General features: G+C 46.7%; 1 protein-coding gene across 1 annotated transcript in view; it reads right to left on the bottom strand.

Annotated features, from left to right (window-relative positions):
* Positions 1-6,628: 6,628 nt before the first annotated feature.
* The window catches only part of LOC146783135 (polyunsaturated fatty acid lipoxygenase ALOX15B-like), a 218,463-nt gene continuing 201,845 nt past the window's right edge, over positions 6,629-23,246 (bottom strand). The window contains exons 13-14 of the mRNA XM_085637301.1: positions 17,469-17,639; positions 6,629-7,325 (exon numbers count right to left, since the gene is read on the bottom strand). Coding sequence (XP_085493427.1) covers positions 7,146-7,325; positions 17,469-17,639 — 351 coding nt within the window. The 3' untranslated portion in view covers positions 6,629-7,145. The remainder of the gene's footprint in view (positions 7,326-17,468; positions 17,640-23,246) is intronic.

Genomic DNA, 23,246 nt, shown 5'->3' with positions numbered 1-23,246 from the left:
AGAGACATTAACATTTATGGCAAACCAATCTGGTGAAGGCCACCATTGTATAGCCCAATTTACAGTTTAGGGCATGGCTACCAAGAGCACTAAATTCCCGCTCCCAGCTCAAGGCCCCAAAACACAAGAAACCAGAAAAGGGGGCCCTGTCTGAAAATCAGTTAACGGAATATAGGAGGTCTAACTGACTCACCAGTTAAAAACAAAACTATCACTGAGTTGTGGAGACAAGACATTATCACACTCCAAGAGACATGGGCATTAAAGTTTTCCCTCTTGTCGAATTTTACAGTATACTTGTCCCCACCAATTACCAAACAGGTTAGGGGCATGATTACGGCTGGGTGTCAATCTACATGGAGAACAATTTAATTGCAACAACTATGGTGTTTAAATGTAGGAAAGGGAGACTATATCATCTTGCAAATAACTTGGACAAGCAGTGGCCGAACAAGGTCAATGCTATCCCTCATCTTAGGTTGCATCTCCCTACACCCTATCAGGTCAAGAAGAGGATTATCCTGGACTTCATTTTGTGGGATCTCAACACATCAAATCTAGATGATATGTGGAGAATTATTGGCAATTTTAACACCAACTCAATAAAGGATGACTTGAACAGCTGCTCAACAGGTCTTAATCATGAGATGTTGGACATACAGACAATCAATGCACAATATGAAAGGAGTGAGAAGCAAGGCAAAGAACTTGCAGCGCTATTAAATCAACTGGGCCTCTGGATCATAAATGGCAAAGTAGCCAGACATTCTAGCGGCCTTCAAGATAGATACGCTGGACTATATGTGGGTGTATTTGGCACATTTTTAACTTATAGGCAAATTTAAGGTTGCCATGAATTTGCCAGAGACCATGTCATTTTTAGCTGCGAAGCCACAATACTGCACCCCTGGCGCCCTAAAGAGGGATTCGTAGGAAAGCAAGATGACCTTAAACCCATTAATAGGGTATAGTGGAACTTGGAAAACCAGGAGGGGCATGAAACACGAGTGGACGAGTTCTTAGAGGTGATCCTGAATGCTGGCAATGAATATCTTAACTCAAATCTTTGGGAGAGTCTCGCCACACATTTAAAGGAGGCAGATGGCATCCAAACAAGAAATGCCAGCAGCATAGAACCAGGCCATACCACGCCTACAACAAGTAGCAAAAATCAAATTGGCGCTTTAAAATTAAACAAAGCCCTGAAGACCGTTTCTAGAAACAAGGGGTAGAACAAATGGCTGCAACTCCAGATTACCACTATAAGGCAAAAATATAGAAAAGCCCTCTACACTCAGAAAGCGAAGGTAGCCAGAAAATGGGTTGAATAGCATATGATCATAAAATCAAAGGACCAAATGAAATTCTGGATGTATATCAATAAAAGTCTCACTCCAAAGTCTCAGGCGACATGTGCTAATGTCGCTCCCACCAACTGGGAATCGTATATTACAAGTCTATGCAGGGAACAAGTGGGGGATAAATATCAAAGCAAGGCCTCTATTATGACCCCCTTATTTCAGCAATATCTATTGGGTCGGCTCTCCCTGAGGCATGGATGGGCTCATCATTGGTACCACTGCACAAAAGGGCCCGGGAACTACTGGCTAATTGCGCTCCTTGATACAGAAGGGCACTGCTTTGCCAGCATAGTATTCTGAACAGGGAGCTCCAAGACTGGGCAGAGGCAACAATTTAATTCTGATTAGCCAAACAGATTTTCAATTTGTCTACCATATTGAGAACAACCTTCTCTGCCTATCTCACCTGAGCAAATAAACCATGGCCATAAAGGTCCTCTATGCCCGGGGAATACCAACCAATTTACTAAAAGCCATCACAAGGCTCTATTCTGAAACATAGGTCAAAATAAAAGTCAGTGTTGGATAGACTACTATGACAAAAATCAAGGCAGACAAGGGTCTAAAACAAGGATGTATATTGTCACCTCTCCTGTTTAACCTGTATTTGGCTGACATACTAACCCTCCTGGAAATGATGATAGTTTTTCCACCAAAAATGCTATAAACACAGTGGTTCCTCACAAGGACAATGGGAAAGGAGAAATAAATATAGAAATTCAATTAGATCTATATTGCGCTGTCCAGCCAGACAGGAAAATCTTTAATATTACAGAATTGGGACAAACAATAAAGTGGTAACACAATCTTGCGTCAAGCAAGATACGGAAAAACAGAAAGGCTCAGGCAAAACTTAATGCTTGAAAATATTTCAAGAATTAGGCAAGCATAAATGAAGAGAGAGACCATTACACATTTTTAATAATGATTATGATTGTGTTTAAGGTGTCGAGGAGTCGACGATGTTTCGATCCCATACATAAAATTGCGGGATCATCATCAGGACATTAGATTGCATGCTGTACTAATTGCCTGTGGAAAAATGGGAAAAAGATAGGCCTGCCGATCTATCTCTCTCTGCCCTTCAGCCTCGTCTTAAAGTGGGAGCTAATGAGGCTGGGATTGGGGTTAATTCCATTAAAATTGTACTGGTATGGCCGGAGAAACTTCGATGAGCATAACAGATGGTGGCGAATTTGCACAAGGCAGGAGGAATAGCTAATCCACATTACATTTGTGAGATGCTGCTCCAAATAAGAATATTTTGGCTGTGCCAAATATAGCATGCCCTAAACATCAAAACTTGTCATGCAACTGTTAAAGAATACCTAAAAAGCAAGTCCTCACAACTGGCAGCTCATTTCCTTAAGTTTCTTAAGAGCGGTCTAGGTACCAACCACATATGTACCAGATGCTGTGCCCCAATAGACCATCAATGGCATCATAATCTTAATATGCACATCTTCTTTAGTGGGTCTAACATGTTTTTGTTACACAGAAGAACTAGCTTAGTTAAAATCAGCCCTCCATGCTTTGAGAAACAGTTTAGTAATTGCACTTTAATTTGAGCTTTGTAGTGTACTGTGCATTGATAAGTATCTGCTTGACCAAACTACATGTCCAGTTGTGGGGCTAGTCTAGATGCACAGAGTACAGATACGTGCCTCTGACTAGATTACATGCCGGTTATGAGGTCAGTCTTGTAGCTCACTCAGGGGCAATAATTGCACTTTAGATTGTTCATAATGTATTTTAATATCGGAACCTTATATTTATGCTTTATTACAAAGGCACAGACATTTTTTATCATCTTTTCAAATTTTTTCTAGCCCCAATTTGGGTGGATTTTAAACCTTTTTTAAGCCTCCATAAGTACTTGCTATGCTGCTTATATGTAAATATACATTTGGGGCTCTTATGGTAATGATTTTAAATAATCGCACAACAAGGAACTTATCTATCTTCTTCAGACCACCTCTGCAGCTGTGGAAGACAGAAGAACTGCACCTGCTTTCGAACCTGTGGAGAAAAAGCCCAAGTGCTGACCTTGCTCCTACTTGAAGCCAGGACTGAAGTGTGGACTTCAAGGGCTAGTAGGCTAGCAGGATCTATTTATAACAGCAGCTTTGGGGAAAGAAATGCAAACCACCAGAGCAAGTGCACGGGCAGTAGAGCAGCAGCTAATATGAGATGAAGAGCTTGGAAGGAAATGGCTGGAACTAAGACGTGATGATGATGGCGTGTGAGCATTCCGAGGTGGCAAGAGGCACAGGCTGGGTGATATGGTAGCTAGCCAATGGAGTGAATCGAAGGTAGAGTTTAATGAGCACACAAGATAATACAAAGTACCTACCAGTGAAGACTGATTCTCATCAGAAGCATGGCTGGAGAACTAGAGTGAGCTAAGGCCAACATCAGCTCAAGTATGAGGTTCTGCATAGAAATAACAAAAACGGGGGGCATGTGACGTGCCACTGGACAAAGGAAGAGTGGGGAGAAGACAGGATTGATCCAGGCATGGAATGGGGCACGGGGTGACACGAGACAAGGTATAATCATATTTAACTAGTGTATCAAACCCATCGCTTTGTCTTTTCTGGTTCACGGTCAGGGAGACTGGAACTGGAACACGAAATCAAAACAGAGGGGTCAGCATCGGAAGGACAACCATGACCAAAAATATTGAGTGAGAGGATGCACAAGTGAAACAGCAAAACTGGAATTAGGGAAACAAAGGGACAGGAAAGATGAGGTTAGCCTGACACAGTAAGGAACGGGCAGTGCTTTAAATGGGAAAAAATAAGTGCAGGTACTCATAAAATTGAGCTGTGGACATGGGCGGGACTTTGGGTGAGGTTAGGGGCGGGGCAAGGTGCCAGCATCCAATGAGATCAAGATATTCTCGGAGTACATCTGGGAATGTTGATGAAGAAATAGATATTGTTTGTGTGTATTTTACTTCAACGACACTGGCACTGAAATACAAATTATATAAACTGCATAGTTGATATAAGATATAAGGTTGCATTTTCATGGTAAGTATTGAATTATTTATGTAGGAGTTTTATGTAGCGCTGTGCATAGTGGCACTATAACGGGGAGAGGATGTGGTCCGTCGGCTACGCTGCCGACTTTGGTGCTGGAAACCAGAGTTCAAGCCTCGAGGTCGCGTCCAGATGCTGTGATTCTGGGCAAATTGCTTAATCTCTCGGTGCCTGAATTTGTAATGTAAATACGGTGCTATGTAAAGCGCTCCAATACCTTCGGGTCGAGTTCGCACTATATAAATATGCCCAAAAAAAATAAAAACTTCACCGTGCCAATATATGAAGTCGCATTCACATTTCCTGGGTATGCCCTCTTCATTATGTGTTAATGAGCATCCAATGCAGCACAGAACTCTACTGCATTGAAAAGTTATCCGCGTAATCGGCTGAAATAGAATAACTCTTTTCCATATCAGCTCATAGTGCACATCTGTGACACACATACACGTAGGTTCTCACACAGACACTAACACGCACATCATTCGCTAAAACTGATTTTTACAAATGCAATATCCAAGCTGTACTTTAAATGTATGCGTTTACCCTGATGATTAGTGGCATCCCCCTCCACTCTCAGTCTGACAACAGGCACTCAGCACCCAATGTCATCATTTCCCATGTTTCATACAGCCCCATTATGACTGCAAGAGAAAGGTGCACAAACGTTTCTCGAATTCATACCAATTTGGGATTTAGCGCGTAGCGCTACATTGGGATTGTGTGGGTAGCGCTACCTGCTGACTGTCCAAAAGTAAAAGGAGTCCTGACCAGAAAGTTCCTTGAGCTATTATTTTGTTTCACTAGCAAATGTTCTGAAACTGCTGTTCCCATGATTGCCAAACTACGACAGGACGCCTGTTTCACCTCGAGGTTTGTGCTGTAATCACCCGGATCTCTAGGTGGCGAAGCAGAAGAGTGAGAGGAGCTATGGAAATAGAAAATCTCAGCAGGTTTTGTTTCAATCGAGGCGTTATCGGTACTGGCCGCCATCTAGGATCGTCTGTCAATGCACACATTCACGGCTCCTTTCGTAGCCAGCAGGGGCGCAACGAGTTCCAAATTTCAGTCGGGGGCCCACTAATAATTTCGGGGGGCCGGGGGGGGCGAATGCTGATTCTTCCAGCAATATGTATGGAGTTGCAGGGGTGAAAACACAACAAAGCCTCGTTAGCAAGTGAATGGACTTTTAAAGACCTGTGACGTACTCGGGTGTGGCTGCGATAAGACAGTCGCCAGAAGCTGCCTCAGCCCCGGATGAGACACAGGGGGGAGGGAGCCTGGGGGGAGGGGGGGCTGAAGCCCTTTGAGCTCTATGGACGTTGCGCGCCTGATTGCTGTTTCTGATGAGACTGGCTATGCCTGTCCAAACAACGTTGCTACACGTTTCCTAATGTAAGCCTGGCTACTGCCCCAAAGTACCGGTACTCTCCCTGGCCAAGGAGAAGTTCCGGTACTGAAGGTGGAACAATTTGGAAGTGCCGGTACTCAGTACCGGTGAGTACCGGCCCATTTAAAGCACTGGGAACGGGGAAGGTGGTGAGGAACTAGGGAGATATTTTCCCTCTTTTGCCATGTGTCAAAAACGTAATTTGTCTCAATGCAGTGATATGAAAAATACATTTTGTTAAAACAAGCAAAGAGACATTTGATTTGTTTAAATAAGCATCTTTTTTCTCCACATATCCTGGCTAAAAACGTTTTTAACAGACTTTCATGAAACAATTTGTGGAGAGATCAGGCAAAATAAGCTATATTTTCTGTTAATATATTAAGGTATTTTATTTTATTGATACATGAGTATCATTATGGCAGAGAGGCTAAAGTCAGATTGGGTACACAGAGTAGTAAATATTTACCAGCAGGTTTTTCTTGTAACAATGGCGGTTTTTAAATGGGGAGAGCCTGAATTATTCTCCCCTGTGTGCACAGATGTCTGCAGGTATGTTACTCTGGATATGTGCATTTATGCTCATCTTTGTCAAGACTTGTTTTTGCACATTCTCCATCGAGAAAATTACTTGTAATTCGGGTGAAATGTGTCTTATTCTTGCTGGTGTGCTACTTACATCCACCTGAATCTAATCCTTGTTCTTATGTCTCTCACCCTTCATTTATTAAAGACCCAAAACAACATTTACTCCATCTGTGGTCTACACCAGAAGAAAAGGGGGTACAAGTACACATTTCTAAATACCTCAAAGAAAAGGACACATTTTATGATCATGTCTTTAATTTGAAAAGATTGTGTATTAAACTCTTTTACAAGCAAGACCATGCAATCAGTGTGTCTACATTTGTATTGCACAATATTGTTCGTTCAGTGATTTCTCTAATGGTGACAGGTCTGCATCAATTACATACATCTCTTTCTCTCAGCGAACAATCTCATCTAAAACGTACTAACACACAACAGAGAAATCTCTGGTTTCTTCATCTTTTATGTACTTCTAAGACAGATGTCTGGGAGATGCCAGATGCCAATTAGCTCTAGTTTGTAAATAAAATGCCTTGCTTTCTGTGAATGCTTCTCTCTTGCTGCACTTGACCTAGTCCAAAAACAGACTGGTTTTGTTTTGCGCCTGTACCACTGGAGCTCTTGAAGTGACCCCTGACCATGGTCCAGTGATGCTAATACTTGACTGGTCAGAATCTAGAACAGAGTGGGATGTGGGACAAGAGATGCAATTTACTGACTTGGAAGGAGCATGGGATGTTCTTGTTGGCTGGTTGGTTGCAGTTATATGGAGACGCTGTTCTCAATCACTTTGGGGTTCAGGTAGTTGTACTTGAGCGGCAGGGATGCATTTCTGCTTTCAATCTCTGCAGAGATCTGGGACAGGCGTTTCTGGAAGTCCTTGATACACTGCTTGGGTTGCTCCTCTGTAAAATGTTCATCAGGTAATGTGCCCAAAGGCCTCTTTAACAAAAAAAAAAAGAAACATTTAATCTCATATATCAAGAGAAAATATTAGAGAAGCAACAAAAAAGGAAGGAAGGAACATTGGTGGAATTTTTCTAAGTGATCATGTTAGTTTAGAAAAGCCTCAACATGAATCAGCTTTACTTGCCTCCCTCCCTCCATGTGTTTTTTAGTGGTTCTCTTATATTTTAACTCACTCTGTAAGAGCTCATCACTGATCACATGGCAACTCTGGGCCTCAAGGGACTATGCTAGGCCCACTACTTTCCTCCCTATACACCAGCTTTCTTGATGACATCTCATGTGGCTGCTCTTGTTCCCTTTACACCGACTACAACAATATTTGACTACTTCACTACAGTCAGATGTTGGATAGCTCTCGTGTCTTTTGTGTAACTCCCCCTCCCCCCAAAACTGAGGGTCTTTACTTTCTCTCCGCCTCCACGCTGACATCGCAGTGTCCAGATCTATAGACTTTGAGACATCAAGACTTTCTCACACTCAGCCAGAAACCTTGGGGTTCACTTTAACTCTTCTATTATCATCGACTCTGCAGCACGCGACCACATGTTAAATATCAGAGAAATAGCCATGTCTTTTGTTTCACGCCACCAAGACCAATTAATTCAGTAACAGTTTGTAGATTAGATTACCTGCTCAATGGCCACCCTCAAAAGCCCTTCTCCCCACTAGACAGGTGTAGGAAGGTGGATATCTGACTATGGTTACCCCCAAATTTTTGCCTAGTGTCTAGCTGGTTTTTCGACTTAGTTGGCCTGAGATCCTGCCATTCAGGCTCTCAGGCTATCTGCTCTCTCTGTAAAATGGACTCCATGTACCCTAGGTACATACCCAATTGGTTGGATCACCCTGTCAGCCCCTGTACCAGTGTACACTAGGTACCCAGGGCATTGGTGTATCCAAGGCCTGCCAGGGGCTGAAGCATGTATTATGCCACCCCAGGCTTGGCCTAACAATCTGACACAACTGGCTGATCACTCAGCTGGGGTAAGTTGGTGTAATCACCTCTTACTTAGGTGTAGTATACCTATACCTAAACTTAAATGGGACACCTGGTAACCTATAAGTCACTCCTATGGCAGGCCTTAACAATCCTGAAGGCAGAGTGCTTGGTTCCATGTGAGATGGTGCTCTGGCATGAGCTGAGCCTGTCTGCAGTGGTCGGAACAACTTCCTTCTACTGTTTCCAGATATCGTCATACCATATACTCTTAAGTGCATTATGAACCTCGCGGTTAAATGCTATCTTTGGTTTGGCTTTATCAAAACATGTCGAGTAAGGTGTCATACGAATTGGAATACTAACCCCTCGCCAATTCTGGCGACGGGGTTAGCATTCCACCCTTCTAGAGGGACACGACATGTACAGTGCCTGAAACCCGGGTAAAATCAGACATAGCCTCAGCTCCACAAAATGGATGCTGCCACCACAGACACAAGTCTGCCCTCCTGCTGCTGGGAGTCCTTCCAGCTTGGGAGGTGTGGACAAAGGGTTTCCTGCCAGGGGAGGTGCATGCACCACCCCAGACAGGATTTTGTGTATTGGTCAGGTAGGGCTTGAAAGAAACCAGACATGCCTGTGGCTCACAAGGAGCCTCGGGGCATATGCCAGTTCAAACCGGTCCTGGGGCACACCAGTCCCGGGCCTGGGGCGAGCTGGACAAAGGATTGGGGGTGTAACCACCCCCCTTCCTGGTCCCACCCATAGGGAGGGACCTAGCAGGTAGTCCGGCCCCTAGAATCCGAATAAAGGTAGGAGCTGTGTCCTAAGACTTCAGACATCCTGGAATCAACTTGAAACTAAGAAGAAGACGGGAACTTCGACATTCTGCTGCACAGAAGACTGAAGAAAATCTCCCCTGTGGTCAGGGAGTGACCACCTTGCTAACGCAAGCACCATCCAGCGCATCAACGTCTGCTTTGCCGCCGCCTCCCGCCGGAGCCCGAGCCCAGAGACTGACAAGACCTGGACCTCCAGACCTCTCACCGCCCGATCCACAGTCCCTGAGAAGAAGAGACCCGTGGAGGCACCGAGACACGTGGAGCCAGCCATCTTGGAACGACTACGACAAGCTGACAAGTGCAACAACCGAGGCTCCCTCCAAGTTGTGCTTTGGGATCTGAGAAGCCCAACCCCCGAGCAGCATCTGCACCAAAGGTGAGCCCTCCAGCATCTCCACGATCTGCGTGGGGCCCTTCTGCATTTTGCCACTCGACGCGCCTAACCGGTTGCTGGCCCGCTGGCTAGTGGCCATCTTGGCGACGAACTCTACGAAATACACTGCTGGTCTGGTTGCTCCAGACTGGCCCTTGCTCCCCTCCAAAGGAGCAATCCCTCTGACCTTGCTGGTCAGAACCAACAGCTGATTTCCGAATCCTCCTGCAATTGCTTTTGCCAAGGCTTGTTTGCTTCGATCAAGTCGCCGACACCGCCGACAGCGAGAGCCTGCGTGGGACAGCTCGTGAGCCGACTCCTGGACGTCGTCGACCTTCAGGGACCACGTGGCTGCGGAGACAAGCTACCCCTCATCACCTGTTTGCACCCGACATCGCCTGGTACCCACCTGGTGCCACGCTGGTCACTGGCTAGTGACTGTGAACACTGTCCCCTCTGCTTACAGGTCTTCAACATCTCCGATCCACTCTTGGATCCACTGCATCTCTCCCGGACCGACCGCCTGCAGCATCTTTGTCTTCAAGCTCCACGGAACAGATAGAAGAAACCCGACGCACTTTGAGGCCTATGCACCCGCTTCCTGTGGGTGAGGTAAAGCTGGTACTCCGGTGCCCATGTGTAGTATTACATCTCTAGTGCCTGTGTTCCAAATCTTAAGTTCCTAGTCAACCCGGAAGATCTCCTTTTGCAGTAACTTTGTACTTTTTACGCACCCATTGAAACCTATGGGAGCACGCGTGTGACTATTTGCTCTGCACACGCCACCCGTGGACCTCCTGGTCACTAACTGACGTTAGCTCCTTGTAGGCCCAGCGATTCTAGAGGCCTTAGGCCTTTTCCCTTTTCTGTTCGTGGTACTTATACCACTATTTTAGTATATGGTTTGAGTGGCCACCAGGGCCTATCCATATAAAGTGCAACTTCTGTGTATTCTGTGATAATCTTGTTTGACGATTTGTGCTCCTGTGCTCATAAAGAGACTAGGGGTTACTTTGATAAATAAATACATATATATTTTGAATATATATCTGTGTGGTGTCCTTTCATTGGTATAAAAGGGGGTTGCATTTGGTAAAACAGCTGGCTTAACACGCTTCACGAGTTTAGCCTCAAAGACTGCTTAGCCTACGCTACCACTAGGGCAGCTAGTCCGAAAAGGTTGACTTACAACCACACCATAAGGGTTGCTTGGCATGGTACAAGGTGATCACTTTAACTAGTGAGTATCATATACCAGGCCAACTTCTCACATTGGTGGCAGCGGTGGGATTTGAGCTTGCTGTGTTTTACCATTGTAATCTCTTGGTTACCAATTGAAAGATCACATAGGTACCTGTAGGTACATATAAAACAAGATTAGATATACATAAGTTCTACTGAACTTAGTTGTTGTAGAGCAAAGGGAGTAGCACACCCTGACTACAACTACTAGATAGGTTTAGTAGGTAAACCCAAGTGTAGGTAGATTGCAACACATCCACCCACACTTAAGAGCAATGGCCGGGGCAGAGGGGTCCACTGTACCCATCTCTGTCGAGAGTGACCCCCAGAGGGCACCAACCAGCTTTGCTACCCTTAATCAGAATGAGCTCAGGCATTTGGCAACTCTTAGAGGCCTTAAACAGCCCAAGAACCCAAACTCTGCTGAGCTCAGAGAGCTCTTACAGAATGATGAGAATCAGAGAGCACTCAAGAAAGCTTCCCAGTTAGCCCCCTTAGGGACAGGAACAGGAGGCCCCCCTTCTGAAGATGCCACTGAAGTACCCCTTCCCAATAGTCACCCCTTAGATGGGATGCCTACCACAGAGGAAGAAAGTGATGGGGATACAGATGTGAGTGGGGATGAAGGGAGAACTAGCCCAGTGCCAAGTGTTATACTTGGCCCAGCTAAACTAAGGCTATTGGGGACTGACAGTGGGTTCACCCCATTGGATCTCCCCAGTGGACTTAACACAGGGCTTGGAAGGCAAAGGAATCGCTCAGGTGACTCCAATGCTTCCCATGGCTCTAGAGGCTCTCAAGGTCACTCCAGAAGGAGACTGACCACCCCTCAGAGGCGGGAACATGAGGCCAGAATGCAGGAAGCCCAGCTGAGGATCAGGAAGCAGGAGCTAGAAGTAGCCCTGATGGAAGAAAAACTGAGCAAGGCTAGGCAGCATAGAGAGAGTGGGTCTATACCCACTGGTGGCAGCAATGTCCCTAGGGACAAAGATAGGGTCTTTGACAATAGGAACCTGTCCAAGATTGTGCCCCCCTACAAAAGTGGGGATGACATCCACAAATGGATAACTGCTCTTGAGAGAGCCTGCAAAGTGCAGCAGGTTCCTGAAGACCAGTGGGCAGCAATCTTATGGCTCTCCTTTGAGGGGAGAGGCAGAGATAGACTCCTCACTGTTAGAGAAGAGGATGTCAGAAATTACAGAGTCCTGAAGAGTGTCCTAGTTGATGGGTTAGGCTTAACCACTGAACAGTACAGGTTAATGTTCAGAGACACCCAGAAGACACAGACTCAGGACTGGTCTGAATATGTGGAATGTGCCACTAAGGCTTTGGAGGGTTGGTTGCTGGGAAGTAAGGTGTCTGATTATACAGGATTGTACAATTTGATGATGAGAGAGCAGATTTTAAGTAATTGTCAAAACCAGCTTCTCCATCAACACCTGGTAGACTCAGATTTGACCTCTCCCCAAGAATTGGGAAAGAGGGCAGATAAATGGGTCAGGACCAGGATCAGGCCTAAAAACCAGGGTGGTGACCAAAAGAAAGATACCACCAAGCCTCAAGAGAAGGGTGGGGATAAAGAAAAAGAGAAACCTTCCTCAGGGCCCCAAAACTCCACACAGGGTGGTGGGTCCCAAGCTCCCTCCTCTACCACAGCTAAAAAGCCCTACTGCCATGAGTGTAAAACTCCTGGGCATTGGAAAACTGACAGCGGTTGCCCAAGGGCTAAAAACAAAACTGTTCCTCCAATTGCTCCTGTCACACCACCCATTACTGTCAGCAGTAATCCCCCAGGTGGTGGGAGTGCCCCCAGAAATCTGGGTGGGTTTACTTGGGGAACACAGGGGGACCCTGGCTTAGCCAATTCCCCTACAGCAACCACTCTTGTCTGTGATGGTGGCATGGGGTTTGCCAACTTCACTGCCTGTCCCAACACTTTGGGTAGGTACAGACAGGAGCCCTACATCAATGGTACAAAAGCTGAGGCCTACAGAGACACTGGGGCTAGCATCACAATGGTGGCCCATTGGCTAGTTCCCTCTGAGCAGCTTTTGCCCGGTTTCTCCTACCAGGTGACTAACATTGATGGCAAACAGAACAGTCATCCCATGGCAGAGGTATGTCTCAGCTGGGGAGGGGTCACTGGCCCTAAAAGGGTAGCAGTGTCCCCAACCTTGCCTGTAGACTGCTTACTGGGGAATGACTTAGAACTCTCAGCTTGGGCTGGAGTTGAACAAGACACCCATTCTAAAATGGTAGGCCTTTCACAAAAGGGTAGGGGGGTTGTGCCATTCACAACCCCTGTCCAAATAGATTTCCTCCCTGAAAAGGTTGGAAGGGCAGTGGTAGCCACAGCCCAGGCACAGACAGACTTCCCTGTAGGGACTGGCAGAGCTGTGACAGTCACAGCTCAAACACAAACTGAGTGCCCCCCTGAAAAGGTTGGCAAGGCTGTAATGGTCTCAGCCTATACTCAGACTGACATAGGTGTAGTGAAGCCTGAAACAATGGATCACTCCACACAAACTGAGAGTAGTGGGGAGGAAGAAAAGTCTCCCTCTCCCCAGACATTAGGAAAAGGTCAGCCTCCTCAGGGATCTGACCTCACCCCTTGTGAAGGAACTGCCCCAGAGGTAGCCAGGCCTGGCCTGGCAGAGCCTCTGATGTCAGTGGCCCCTTCCAAGGTGGGATCCAGTCTGGTGCAGGTAGCCTGCCTCTCTCTACCCTGCCTCAGTCAGCCCAGGGCTGCAGAGGTCAGGGAGGCCAGTGGACCCCCAGAGGGCCCCTGTCCACAAGAACCCCCCCATCAAAAGAATGAGGATTGCCTGGCTAGTAGCCCTAGTCAGGTGATGGGTAAAAATATTCCTGAGGGATCTCCTTTACAGGTAGTTAGGGACCTCCCCCAGGGGGATTCTGTTGGGCACAGGCAAACATGGGACCTTAGGGCCCCAAACCTGACCTGTCCCTCCAGTAAGCCCACAAAAGGGACCCAGCCTCCAGCTTTAGGTAGCCAGAGGCTGACCCTGAGAGCACAGTGCAACTCAGTTAAAGAAAGAAAGGCATCCATGGTGGAGGATGATTGGAGGAAGCTGAGGCCTCACTTTGAGGACACTCACTTCAGTACTCCATCTCAACACCAGCCTTTTACTTTGCCAAGACACACCACAGGTAGAGATTCCCTATGGTGGAGACCCTCTGATACCCTTAGGGTGAGGGATTGCTTAGTGGACCATGAGACAGGGGGTAACCATGCCAGTGCTGGTTCCTCCTTATATGGCCACTTGGGCAATATAGGCTTACCTGGTCAAGGTCAGCCTTATCTCCCTTCGTTTGGGGGGGGGTTGTGTAGGAAGGTGGATATCTGACTATGGTTACCCCCAAATTTTTGCCTAGTGTCTAGCTGGTTTTTCGACTTAGTTGGCCTGAGATCCTGCCATTCAGGCTCTCAGGCTATCTGCTCTCTCTGTAAAATGGACTCCATGTACCCTAGGTACATACCCAATTGGTTGGATCACCCTGTCAGCCCCTGTACCAGTGTACACTAGGTACCCAGGGCATTGGTGTATCCAAGGCCTGCCAGGGGCTGAAGCATGTATTATGCCACCCCAGGCTTGGCCTAACAATCTGACACAACTGGCTGATCACTCAGCTGGGGTAAGTTGGTGTAATCACCTCTTACTTAGGTGTAGTATACCTATACCTAAACTTAAATGGGACACCTGGTAACCTATAAGTCACTCCTATGGCAGGCCTTAACAATCCTGAAGGCAGAGTGCTTGGTTCCATGTGAGATGGTGCTCTGGCATGAGCTGAGCCTGTCTGCAGTGGTCGGAACAACTTCCTTCTACTGTTTCCAGATATCGTCATACCATATACTCTTAAGTGCATTATGAACCTCGCGGTTAAATGCTATCTTTGGTTTGGCTTTATCAAAACATGTCGAGTAAGGTGTCATACGAATTGGAATACTAACCCCTCGCCAATTCTGGCGACGGGGTTAGCATTCCACCCTTCTAGAGGGACACGACATGTACAGTGCCTGAAACCCGGGTAAAATCAGACATAGCCTCAGCTCCACAAAATGGATGCTGCCACCACAGACACAAGTCTGCCCTCCTGCTGCTGGGAGTCCTTCCAGCTTGGGAGGTGTGGACAAAGGGTTTCCTGCCAGGGGAGGTGCATGCACCACCCCAGACAGGATTTTGTGTATTGGTCAGGTAGGGCTTGAAAGAAACCAGACATGCCTGTGGCTCACAAGGAGCCTCGGGGCATATGCCAGTTCAAACCGGTCCTGGGGCACACCAGTCCCGGGCCTGGGGCGAGCTGGACAAAGGATTGGGGGTGTAACCACCCCCCTTCCTGGTCCCACCCATAGGGAGGGACCTAGCAGGTAGTCCGGCCCCTAGAATCCGAATAAAGGTAGGAGCTGTGTCCTAAGACTTCAGACATCCTGGAATCAACTTGAAACTAAGAAGAAGACGGGAACTTCGACATTCTGCTGCACAGAAGACTGAAGAAAATCTCCCCTGTGGTCAGGGAGTGACCACCTTGCTAACGCAAGCACCATCCAGCGCATCAACGTCTGCTTTGCCGCCGCCTCCCGCCGGAGCCCGAGCCCAGAGACTGACAAGACCTGGACCTCCAGACCTCTCACCGCCCGATCCACAGTCCCTGAGAAGAAGAGACCCGTGGAGGCACCGAGACACGTGGAGCCAGCCATCTTGGAACGACTACGACAAGCTGACAAGTGCAACAACCGAGGCTCCCTCCAAGTTGTGCTTTGGGATCTGAGAAGCCCAACCCCCGAGCAGCATCTGCACCAAAGGTGAGCCCTCCAGCATCTCCACGATCTGCGTGGGGCCCTTCTGCATTTTGCCACTCGACGCGCCTAACCGGTTGCTGGCCCGCTGGCTAGTGGCCATCTTGGCGACGAACTCTACAAAATACACTGCTGGTCTGGTTGCTCCAGACTGGCCCTTGCTCCCCTCCAAAGGAGCAATCCCTCTGACCTTGCTGGTCAGAACCAACAGCTGATTTCCGAATCCTCCTGCAATTGCTTTTGCCAAGGCTTGTTTGCTTCGATCAAGTCGCCGACACCGCCGACAGCGAGAGCCTGCGTGGGACAGCTCGTGAGCCGACTCCTGGACGTCGTCGACCTTCAGGGACCACGTGGCTGCGGAGACAAGCTACCCCTCATCACCTGTTTGCACCCGACATCGCCTGGTACCCACCTGGTGCCACGCTGGTCACTGGCTAGTGACTGTGAACACTGTCCCCTCTGCTTACAGGTCTTCAACATCTCCGATCCACTCTTGGATCCACTGCATCTCTCCCGGACCGACCGCCTGCAGCATCTTTGTCTTCAAGCTCCACGGAACAGATAGAAGAAACCCGACGCACTTTGAGGCCTATGCACCCGCTTCCTGTGGGTGAGGTAAAGCTGGTACTCCGGTGCCCATGTGTAGTATTACATCTCTAGTGCCTGTGTTCCAAATCTTAAGTTCCTAGTCAACCCGGAAGATCTCCTTTTGCAGTAACTTTGTACTTTTTACGCACCCATTGAAACCTATGGGAGCACGCGTGTGACTATTTGCTCTGCACACGCCACCCGTGGACCTCCTGGTCACTAACTGACGTTAGCTCCTTGTAGGCCCAGCGATTCTAGAGGCCTTAGGCCTTTTCCCTTTTCTGTTCGTGGTACTTATACCACTATTTTAGTATATGGTTTGAGTGGCCACCAGGGCCTATCCATATAAAGTGCAACTTCTGTGTATTCTGTGATAATCTTGTTTGACGATTTGTGCTCCTGTGCTCATAAAGAGACTAGGGGTTACTTTGATAAATAAATACATATATATTTTGAATATATATCTGTGTGGTGTCCTTTCATTGGTATAAAAGGGGGTTGCATTTGGTAAAACAGCTGGCTTAACACGCTTCACGAGTTTAGCCTCAAAGACTGCTTAGCCTACGCTACCACTAGGGCAGCTAGTCCGAAAAGGTTGACTTACAACCACACCATAAGGGTTGCTTGGCATGGTACAAGGTGATCACTTTAACTAGTGAGTATCATATACCAGGCCAACTTCTCACAACAGGGTTCAGAACTGTGCCTGCAAAACCATACTTAACCTGCCAAGACAAAAGCTCACCACTTCCTTTTACACAAAGCTGGGAGGATTGTGTCAAGAATGTGGCCCTCTACAAATCCTTGACAGTCACATATAAAGTGGTCACGCTCCCTCCAGGAATCTACTATCAGAACTTGCTGTCTACACCTAAACCACAGTGTACAGGGTTCAGAGTATGATTGCTCCATTCTAAGCCACATCACTGGTAGTGCTTCAAAAGAATACCCTACACTCACTGTTTCCAAAATCACTCTGAAATGTCACCTCATGACCCTATTAAAGAACAATTAAAGAAGCACACGGTGCAAAACATGTGAATGACTCTACCTAGTTACTATGCCAAGACTATTGTATTATTGTTGGTGTGTTGCATTCCTATTACAGAAGCAGCTGTTTTATTCAAAGCGTGAATCACCTCTCTGGTTTATTTATTCCATCAAACTGAATTATCTATGTAACAATCCACGTTATGGAAGACAGTGTTGGACAAAATGTAATGCCAGTTATTTCCAAATAAATAAGTCACAAGGAGGTACTGTGGACCCACAACTTGGGACTCCCGCAATATGCATGGAGAGAATGGATACTTACCATGTCACCAGGCTCATCACTCAGGACCCTGAAAGCCACCATTAAGTTGGTAGTAGTGCCCACCTCGGGCAAGATCTCGAGGACACTTTCCAGGGTTGCTGTGCCTTTGGTCTTGGGGGGAGGTTGTCGCATTGTGCCGGGACCGTTTGGCATCCAGGAGAGGAAATCAAACTACAGTGGCACAAGCCCAAAAGAAAGAAAAAGCAACATTTGAAGGCTGCAATTATTTTAATAAAGTAGATTTATATAGCACCACCAGACCCAGGGTTGTCAGACTGCTATATAAAAAAACATTTTGCTTGAAAAGCCAGCAAATATCATTGCTAGACAGAAAAAAAGAGTTCAGTGAAGGAAAACCATGATTGCTATGTATAAAATCACCATTAGAGAGAAGGTTGGAAAAGTATGTGTTTCAATGAGGACTCAGAATGTCAGCTAGAGTTTATATACAAGGAATTATCACAGACCAAGGGGTAATTCCAAAAGGTTATGAAAATTGAGTCCCCTGCTTGAGGCATCCTTTCTCAGGAGATAGTGAACCATCTTTCAAAACATTACCTGGTTACTAGGGTTCACTGAGAGAAAACACCTGCGCAATGACCCACCATGAGTAAAGGCTGCCCCAATAGTCTACATTCAGATTTATGCTCCTGTCCAAGAGTGCACTGAGCACATTGGTGAAGACTTTTAGTTCTTGGAAAACCTGAACTTCCCCTTCCAGAGCAATGCCCTCTGGTAGACCTCTGGACCTCCTCAGGTCATCGTCTAAGGTCACAAACTCACAATGTGCTCTACTGAGGCCCTTGGTTACTTTAAACAATTTTATTTTGCATTTTGCATAAAAAAAGTAAACACGACACATTGTACAAATCTGCCAGGAATAAAGATGCTTGCTCAATTATAAAAAATAAACAAGAGAAGAGAAGAGAAGTGGACGGAATTGCATAACATCCACACCTGGGCATTTTGGGAATAATTGATACAGTGCCCCCTCCCCAACAATAGCACAGACACAGACATTACATTTCACCAGATCCCTCCACAGGTTCAGAAGAGGGCATAATATGGATATCAGATGCGCTTATTAGCTTGGGCATTGTCATATGAAGCACTCCCGTCCACTGCTGGCACTTGATATGGATAGTAAAGGGGCGCCACATAATATCGAATTTGGCCACCCATTCCGGATAATATCAGTCAATTTCTCCTCGTGTAAATGGGACACACCTTTCCCCATCACATATTTAAAGAAGGAGGAAGAGGTTGCTTCCATATCTGCACCACACACAACCATGCCACTAGGAGGTGAGAGAGGAAGTGGGCCATGGGATTCGATTCGGGAAAAATTCTATTGTCGCTTGGGTCACCTAAGAGAAGCATCAGTGGCTCCAGTGGGAGTCGAACATTGGTCATGGACTGCACTGTACCTTGAATCTCATCCCAGAATGTGTGTTGAAAGGTCCCCCTCTATTCACACCCCTTCAACACAAATCTGAACTCCCAAACACCTTATCCAGTCTAACAGTTGTAAGATACCAGTATGTCACTATCTTGTAGGCACTCTCTCTATAGCATACACAAATTGAAGATTTAGCTGCTCTTTGCCAATGCCCCCCCACCCAAGTGTCATCAGATATCTCTGTAGTCAACTCCTTCTCCCATAGCTGTACATAGGCATGCTTGCGAAGAGCCTTTATGATGTACGCTAGTGAGATAGAGTGACTCTATGGGATGCTCGTCGCGCTGGAGGGCCAGACGCGTGAAGAAGAGCCTGATGGAGAGCTTGAGTCAATTCAAATATAAACAAACTTTATTTCGGTCAAAGACCTTAAAAGAGTGCTTGAGTCAATCTAAAGCTGTTGTGTCGAGTTAAGTCAAATTTGGTGACCAAGTCCCCCTTAAGCCTTAAATCACCATAGAAGTTGCCCAGAATAGGGGCCTGAGCCCAATGACATGAGACAGGGTGGGACACCGCTGGGGGGAAATCAGGTTTGTGCATCAAAGGGGTGAGCCGGAAAGGTAGGTATGTTGGCGTACCTCTCTCCAATAAGCGAGGAACAAAGATGCTAAAGGTAACAGTGGGGGAGCGTTTGACCCAGAAAGTTCAGAAGCCACAGCAACTCTGACAATGGAGAGGAAGAAAAAGCCTGCTCCACCTGAACCCAGGGTTTCCTGTCTGGGTGGTGGTTCCAATCTATGGAAGGGCAGAGTTATGCCACCAAGATATAGGTGGAGACATCCGGGAAGCCCAGGCCACTCTCTGAAAACAGTATACTCAGCGTTGCTCTTGCCACACATGGGGACTTACCTCCCCATATAAAATTCAGGAGTTTTGCATGGATATCTGTATGGATTGAAATAGCAAGGGCTGGTGGAAGGTCTGGGAAACAACTGAAGCATAAAATTCATTTTCACATTGTTGAGTCTGCCTAACTACAAGATCTCAAGTTCCCACCAACAATATAAATCCTTAAAGAGGGCCGTGAGTTGAGGGGGGATGCTGCAAGCATATACATCTTTCGTCAGAGGCAGCAGATGTAGCCATAGATAAGTAATGGAGGACATCTCCCATTTGAAACCACAGTCTTGTATTGGGCGTTAAAGACTGCTTTGACCATCAGCAATCTCCATGCCCTTTGACTTAGTAAAATTAATTTTGGAGCCGGACACCTGAGAGAAGGCATCACGCTCCTCCATCAATCTCAGAACAGTGATGTAAGAAACACTGACCAGATGTACGGCGGTTTTTGCATGCAAAAAACAATAGGGATATGTACCATTCCAAAATAGCGAGTCGAAATTTATTTGTGACTCGCTATTTCGAAATTGCGCGTTGCAATTAGGAAGGGGTGTTCCCTTCCTAATAGCAAGCGCAAGCCCATGTACAAATATTTTGCGACGGCAATAGCGGTCGCAAAACACTCGCAAATAATCACCCTCTTCAAGAGGGTGGTAATGAGGTCGCAAAAGTGAAGGAGTCCCAAGGGGACCTCTTCCCCTTTTCAAATGCAGGGGAAAATATGTTATAAGGGTAGGCAGTGGTCCAAGGGATCACTGCCTGCCCTTAAAAAACGAAATGAAAACGTTTCATTTTTTTTCTTTTTTAAATGCATTCTGTTGTCCTTTAAGGAAAACGGGCTGCATTTTTTTTAAAAAGCTGCTTTATTAAAAAGCAGTCCCAGACATAGTGGTCTGCTGAACCCAGCAGGCCACCATCCCTGGGAGGGCTGGCATTCCCAATGGACTCGCAAATTGCGAGAGGCTCATTAATATTAATGAGCCTCGCAATTTGTAACCCCATTGGGAATCACAAAACAATATAATAGCACTGTTGTACATACATAATAGCGCCTCGCAAATTGCGAGTCGTAAAAGATTCGCAATTTGGAAGGTGCTATTTTGCACGTCGTTCATCTGGCCCAAAGAATGTCATCAGCAAATAAAGCAAGATTATGTCCCACACCATCAACCACCACACCACTAATGCGAGGGATAGCCTGAACTTTAGCCACAAATAGTTCCATCATAAGTGCAAACATTGAAGGGGACGATGGGCATTCCTGATGGGTGACTCGTCTGAGCTGAACAGATCTGGAAAAGGAGCAATTTATTTTAAGCTAAGTGGTAGGTTTCTGAAATTTGGCCAGAATAAAAGTTTTCATTGTATGTCCTAGGGTGATTTTATCCAGAAACTTAGTGAGTAATGCTTTCCCATTTTTAGAAGAAGAGTAATCTGTGCCTCCAGCATGTTATCTGTGACCACTCCAGTCCTCAAAAAAGAGTTAAAGACTCGTACTAAAGGATCGATAAGGAGGGAGGCATAAGATTTATAAAATGTTGTGGTATAGCCGTCGGAGCCCAGCGCCTTACGGATGGAGAGGTGGGCAATTGCCGCTCGAACCTCAACGGGAGTAATGTCATCCTTCTGAATGCACAACTCCTCAGATCTATCCGGGGGGACATAGGTGCTCAAGTATACGTTTTGACTCTGAGTGTCAAGCTGTTGAGCTTGGTATGGAGTGGAGTAGGAACTATGGAAGATCTCAAGGGTCTCTTCCATCTCTCGATGGATGTGACCCTCTTCATCCACCAGCTCTCCAACATGGCTTCACGTAGCACAAATGCATAATTTATGTGTCAGGAGTTTGTCTGCTTTATACCCCTTCTCATAGCAGGCTTAGTTGGCATACAAAAGCTTCTTAGCAGCCAATATCATAAATAGATGTTCAAGCTTGCATATAGGCTGCCGCAAATCCCTTAAAGGCCTACAGGAGCTCTCCTCTCTATGGCATGTCCCCGCCTGTCAAATCTGACTCTCAAGCTCCTGTTGGCAAAGCATGTTTGTCCTTTCAAAGGCTGCTGAGTGGGAAATGAGTCCCCTGAAAAAAAGCCTTTGCGGCATCCCACAGGGTTGCAGGTGACAGATCGCCAATATTATGTGTTCAATAGAGTCGTTAATACATTCACTGAGAACGGGGTCCAGAAGTGCCACCTCATTGAGGATCCAAGGCTGAGGGAATGGATTTTTGTGGAACTCAGCCAATAGTAGCTCAATTTCCTTTTTTGTCGCAGGAGCCTGGGAATCAGAATCTCTGGTCTGGGCCATAGGTTGGGGCTGAGACTCAGTATCTGCCAATTGTGAAGAATCAGACCTTTGAAGTATGTTGCGGATGGTAGAAGAATGTTGAGGTTTAACCTTATGCACCGCCATGGTGGGACCAACACAGCAATAAGCCCCTCAGCTTGAAGCACTCAACCAGTTGACGGCAGGTCCCTTGCCAGCTGTGCTACAGAAGATCAGCGGTGTCCGAGCAAAGGGCTCTAAAAGAGCAAAGGCCCAGTATATCCAGCTAGGCGCAGTGAGTCCTCGTCAATCAGCTTGGATGTGACAGCACCAACAGCATTATGCACTGGCAGTCATTGGCCCAAAGAGATAATCTGCCTGGAGCAGTCTAAAGGGGGTCGGATAATTTTCACTGTGAAGAATGCACTCAGAGTAGCACACCAAAAAGTGGATGAAGCCAACTCAGAGTCCAGTATGGTGTACATCAGAGGCCTCGGTGAAAGCCCAATCCATGCCCCACACAATCTCTCATAGTTGGGGGGTCACTAAGCCCAAGCAGTCCCAAGCCCATCACAGGGCCCATCCTCACAGATCAGCACTATTCCTATTACGCACTCCCCCTCTCAGGGCTCAGCGCCAGACTTGTTATAGCCTCTGTGTAACTAAAGCCCAAGTCGATCATAAAGCCTATTCTTGGGAGGGAGCCGTCCCCAAGTAATCTCAGCCAGAATCAAGGGATAGATAACAAGGGAAGGGGCCAGTACGTCCATGTCATGCTCTCTCTGGCATCCATGACCAAGCTGTGTGCTGAGTAAGGCTTGTGTTCTGCCATACAACTGAAAGTAAAAGAATCATTTTGAATAACTTATAACATGCAAGGAAGAAATAGCTATGCTGCTGAAATAGCTGTGCTGTAGACTAGGAGATTGCTGCTATGATGTTTAATAGCAGAGCCTTTGGAAGGTCATTGACTATAATTATGGACCCACTGCTTTAGTGCATGCACTATCTGATTGAATACAGTGCATTGTTTCACTTCTCAGATGCGGGGGAATAAAGCATCACAGTCTCCTCAGTTCTGCACGTTAGGAAGAGAAATGCCGCTTGTCTTTATGTTATCATCCTCTGTTTTAAGTTGCAGCCCATGCATGACGTGCAGAGGCCGCAGCCACCGCAGTCCTAGAAAAGCAGCCACACCCTGCCACCGAGTGCAG

The sequence above is a fragment of the Triturus cristatus genome, chromosome 12 (genome assembly GCF_964204655.1).
Source record: "Triturus cristatus chromosome 12, aTriCri1.1, whole genome shotgun sequence".
In the NCBI taxonomy this organism is placed as follows: Eukaryota; Metazoa; Chordata; class Amphibia; order Caudata; family Salamandridae; genus Triturus; species Triturus cristatus.
This window is presented reverse-complemented; position numbering and strand designations above follow the sequence as displayed.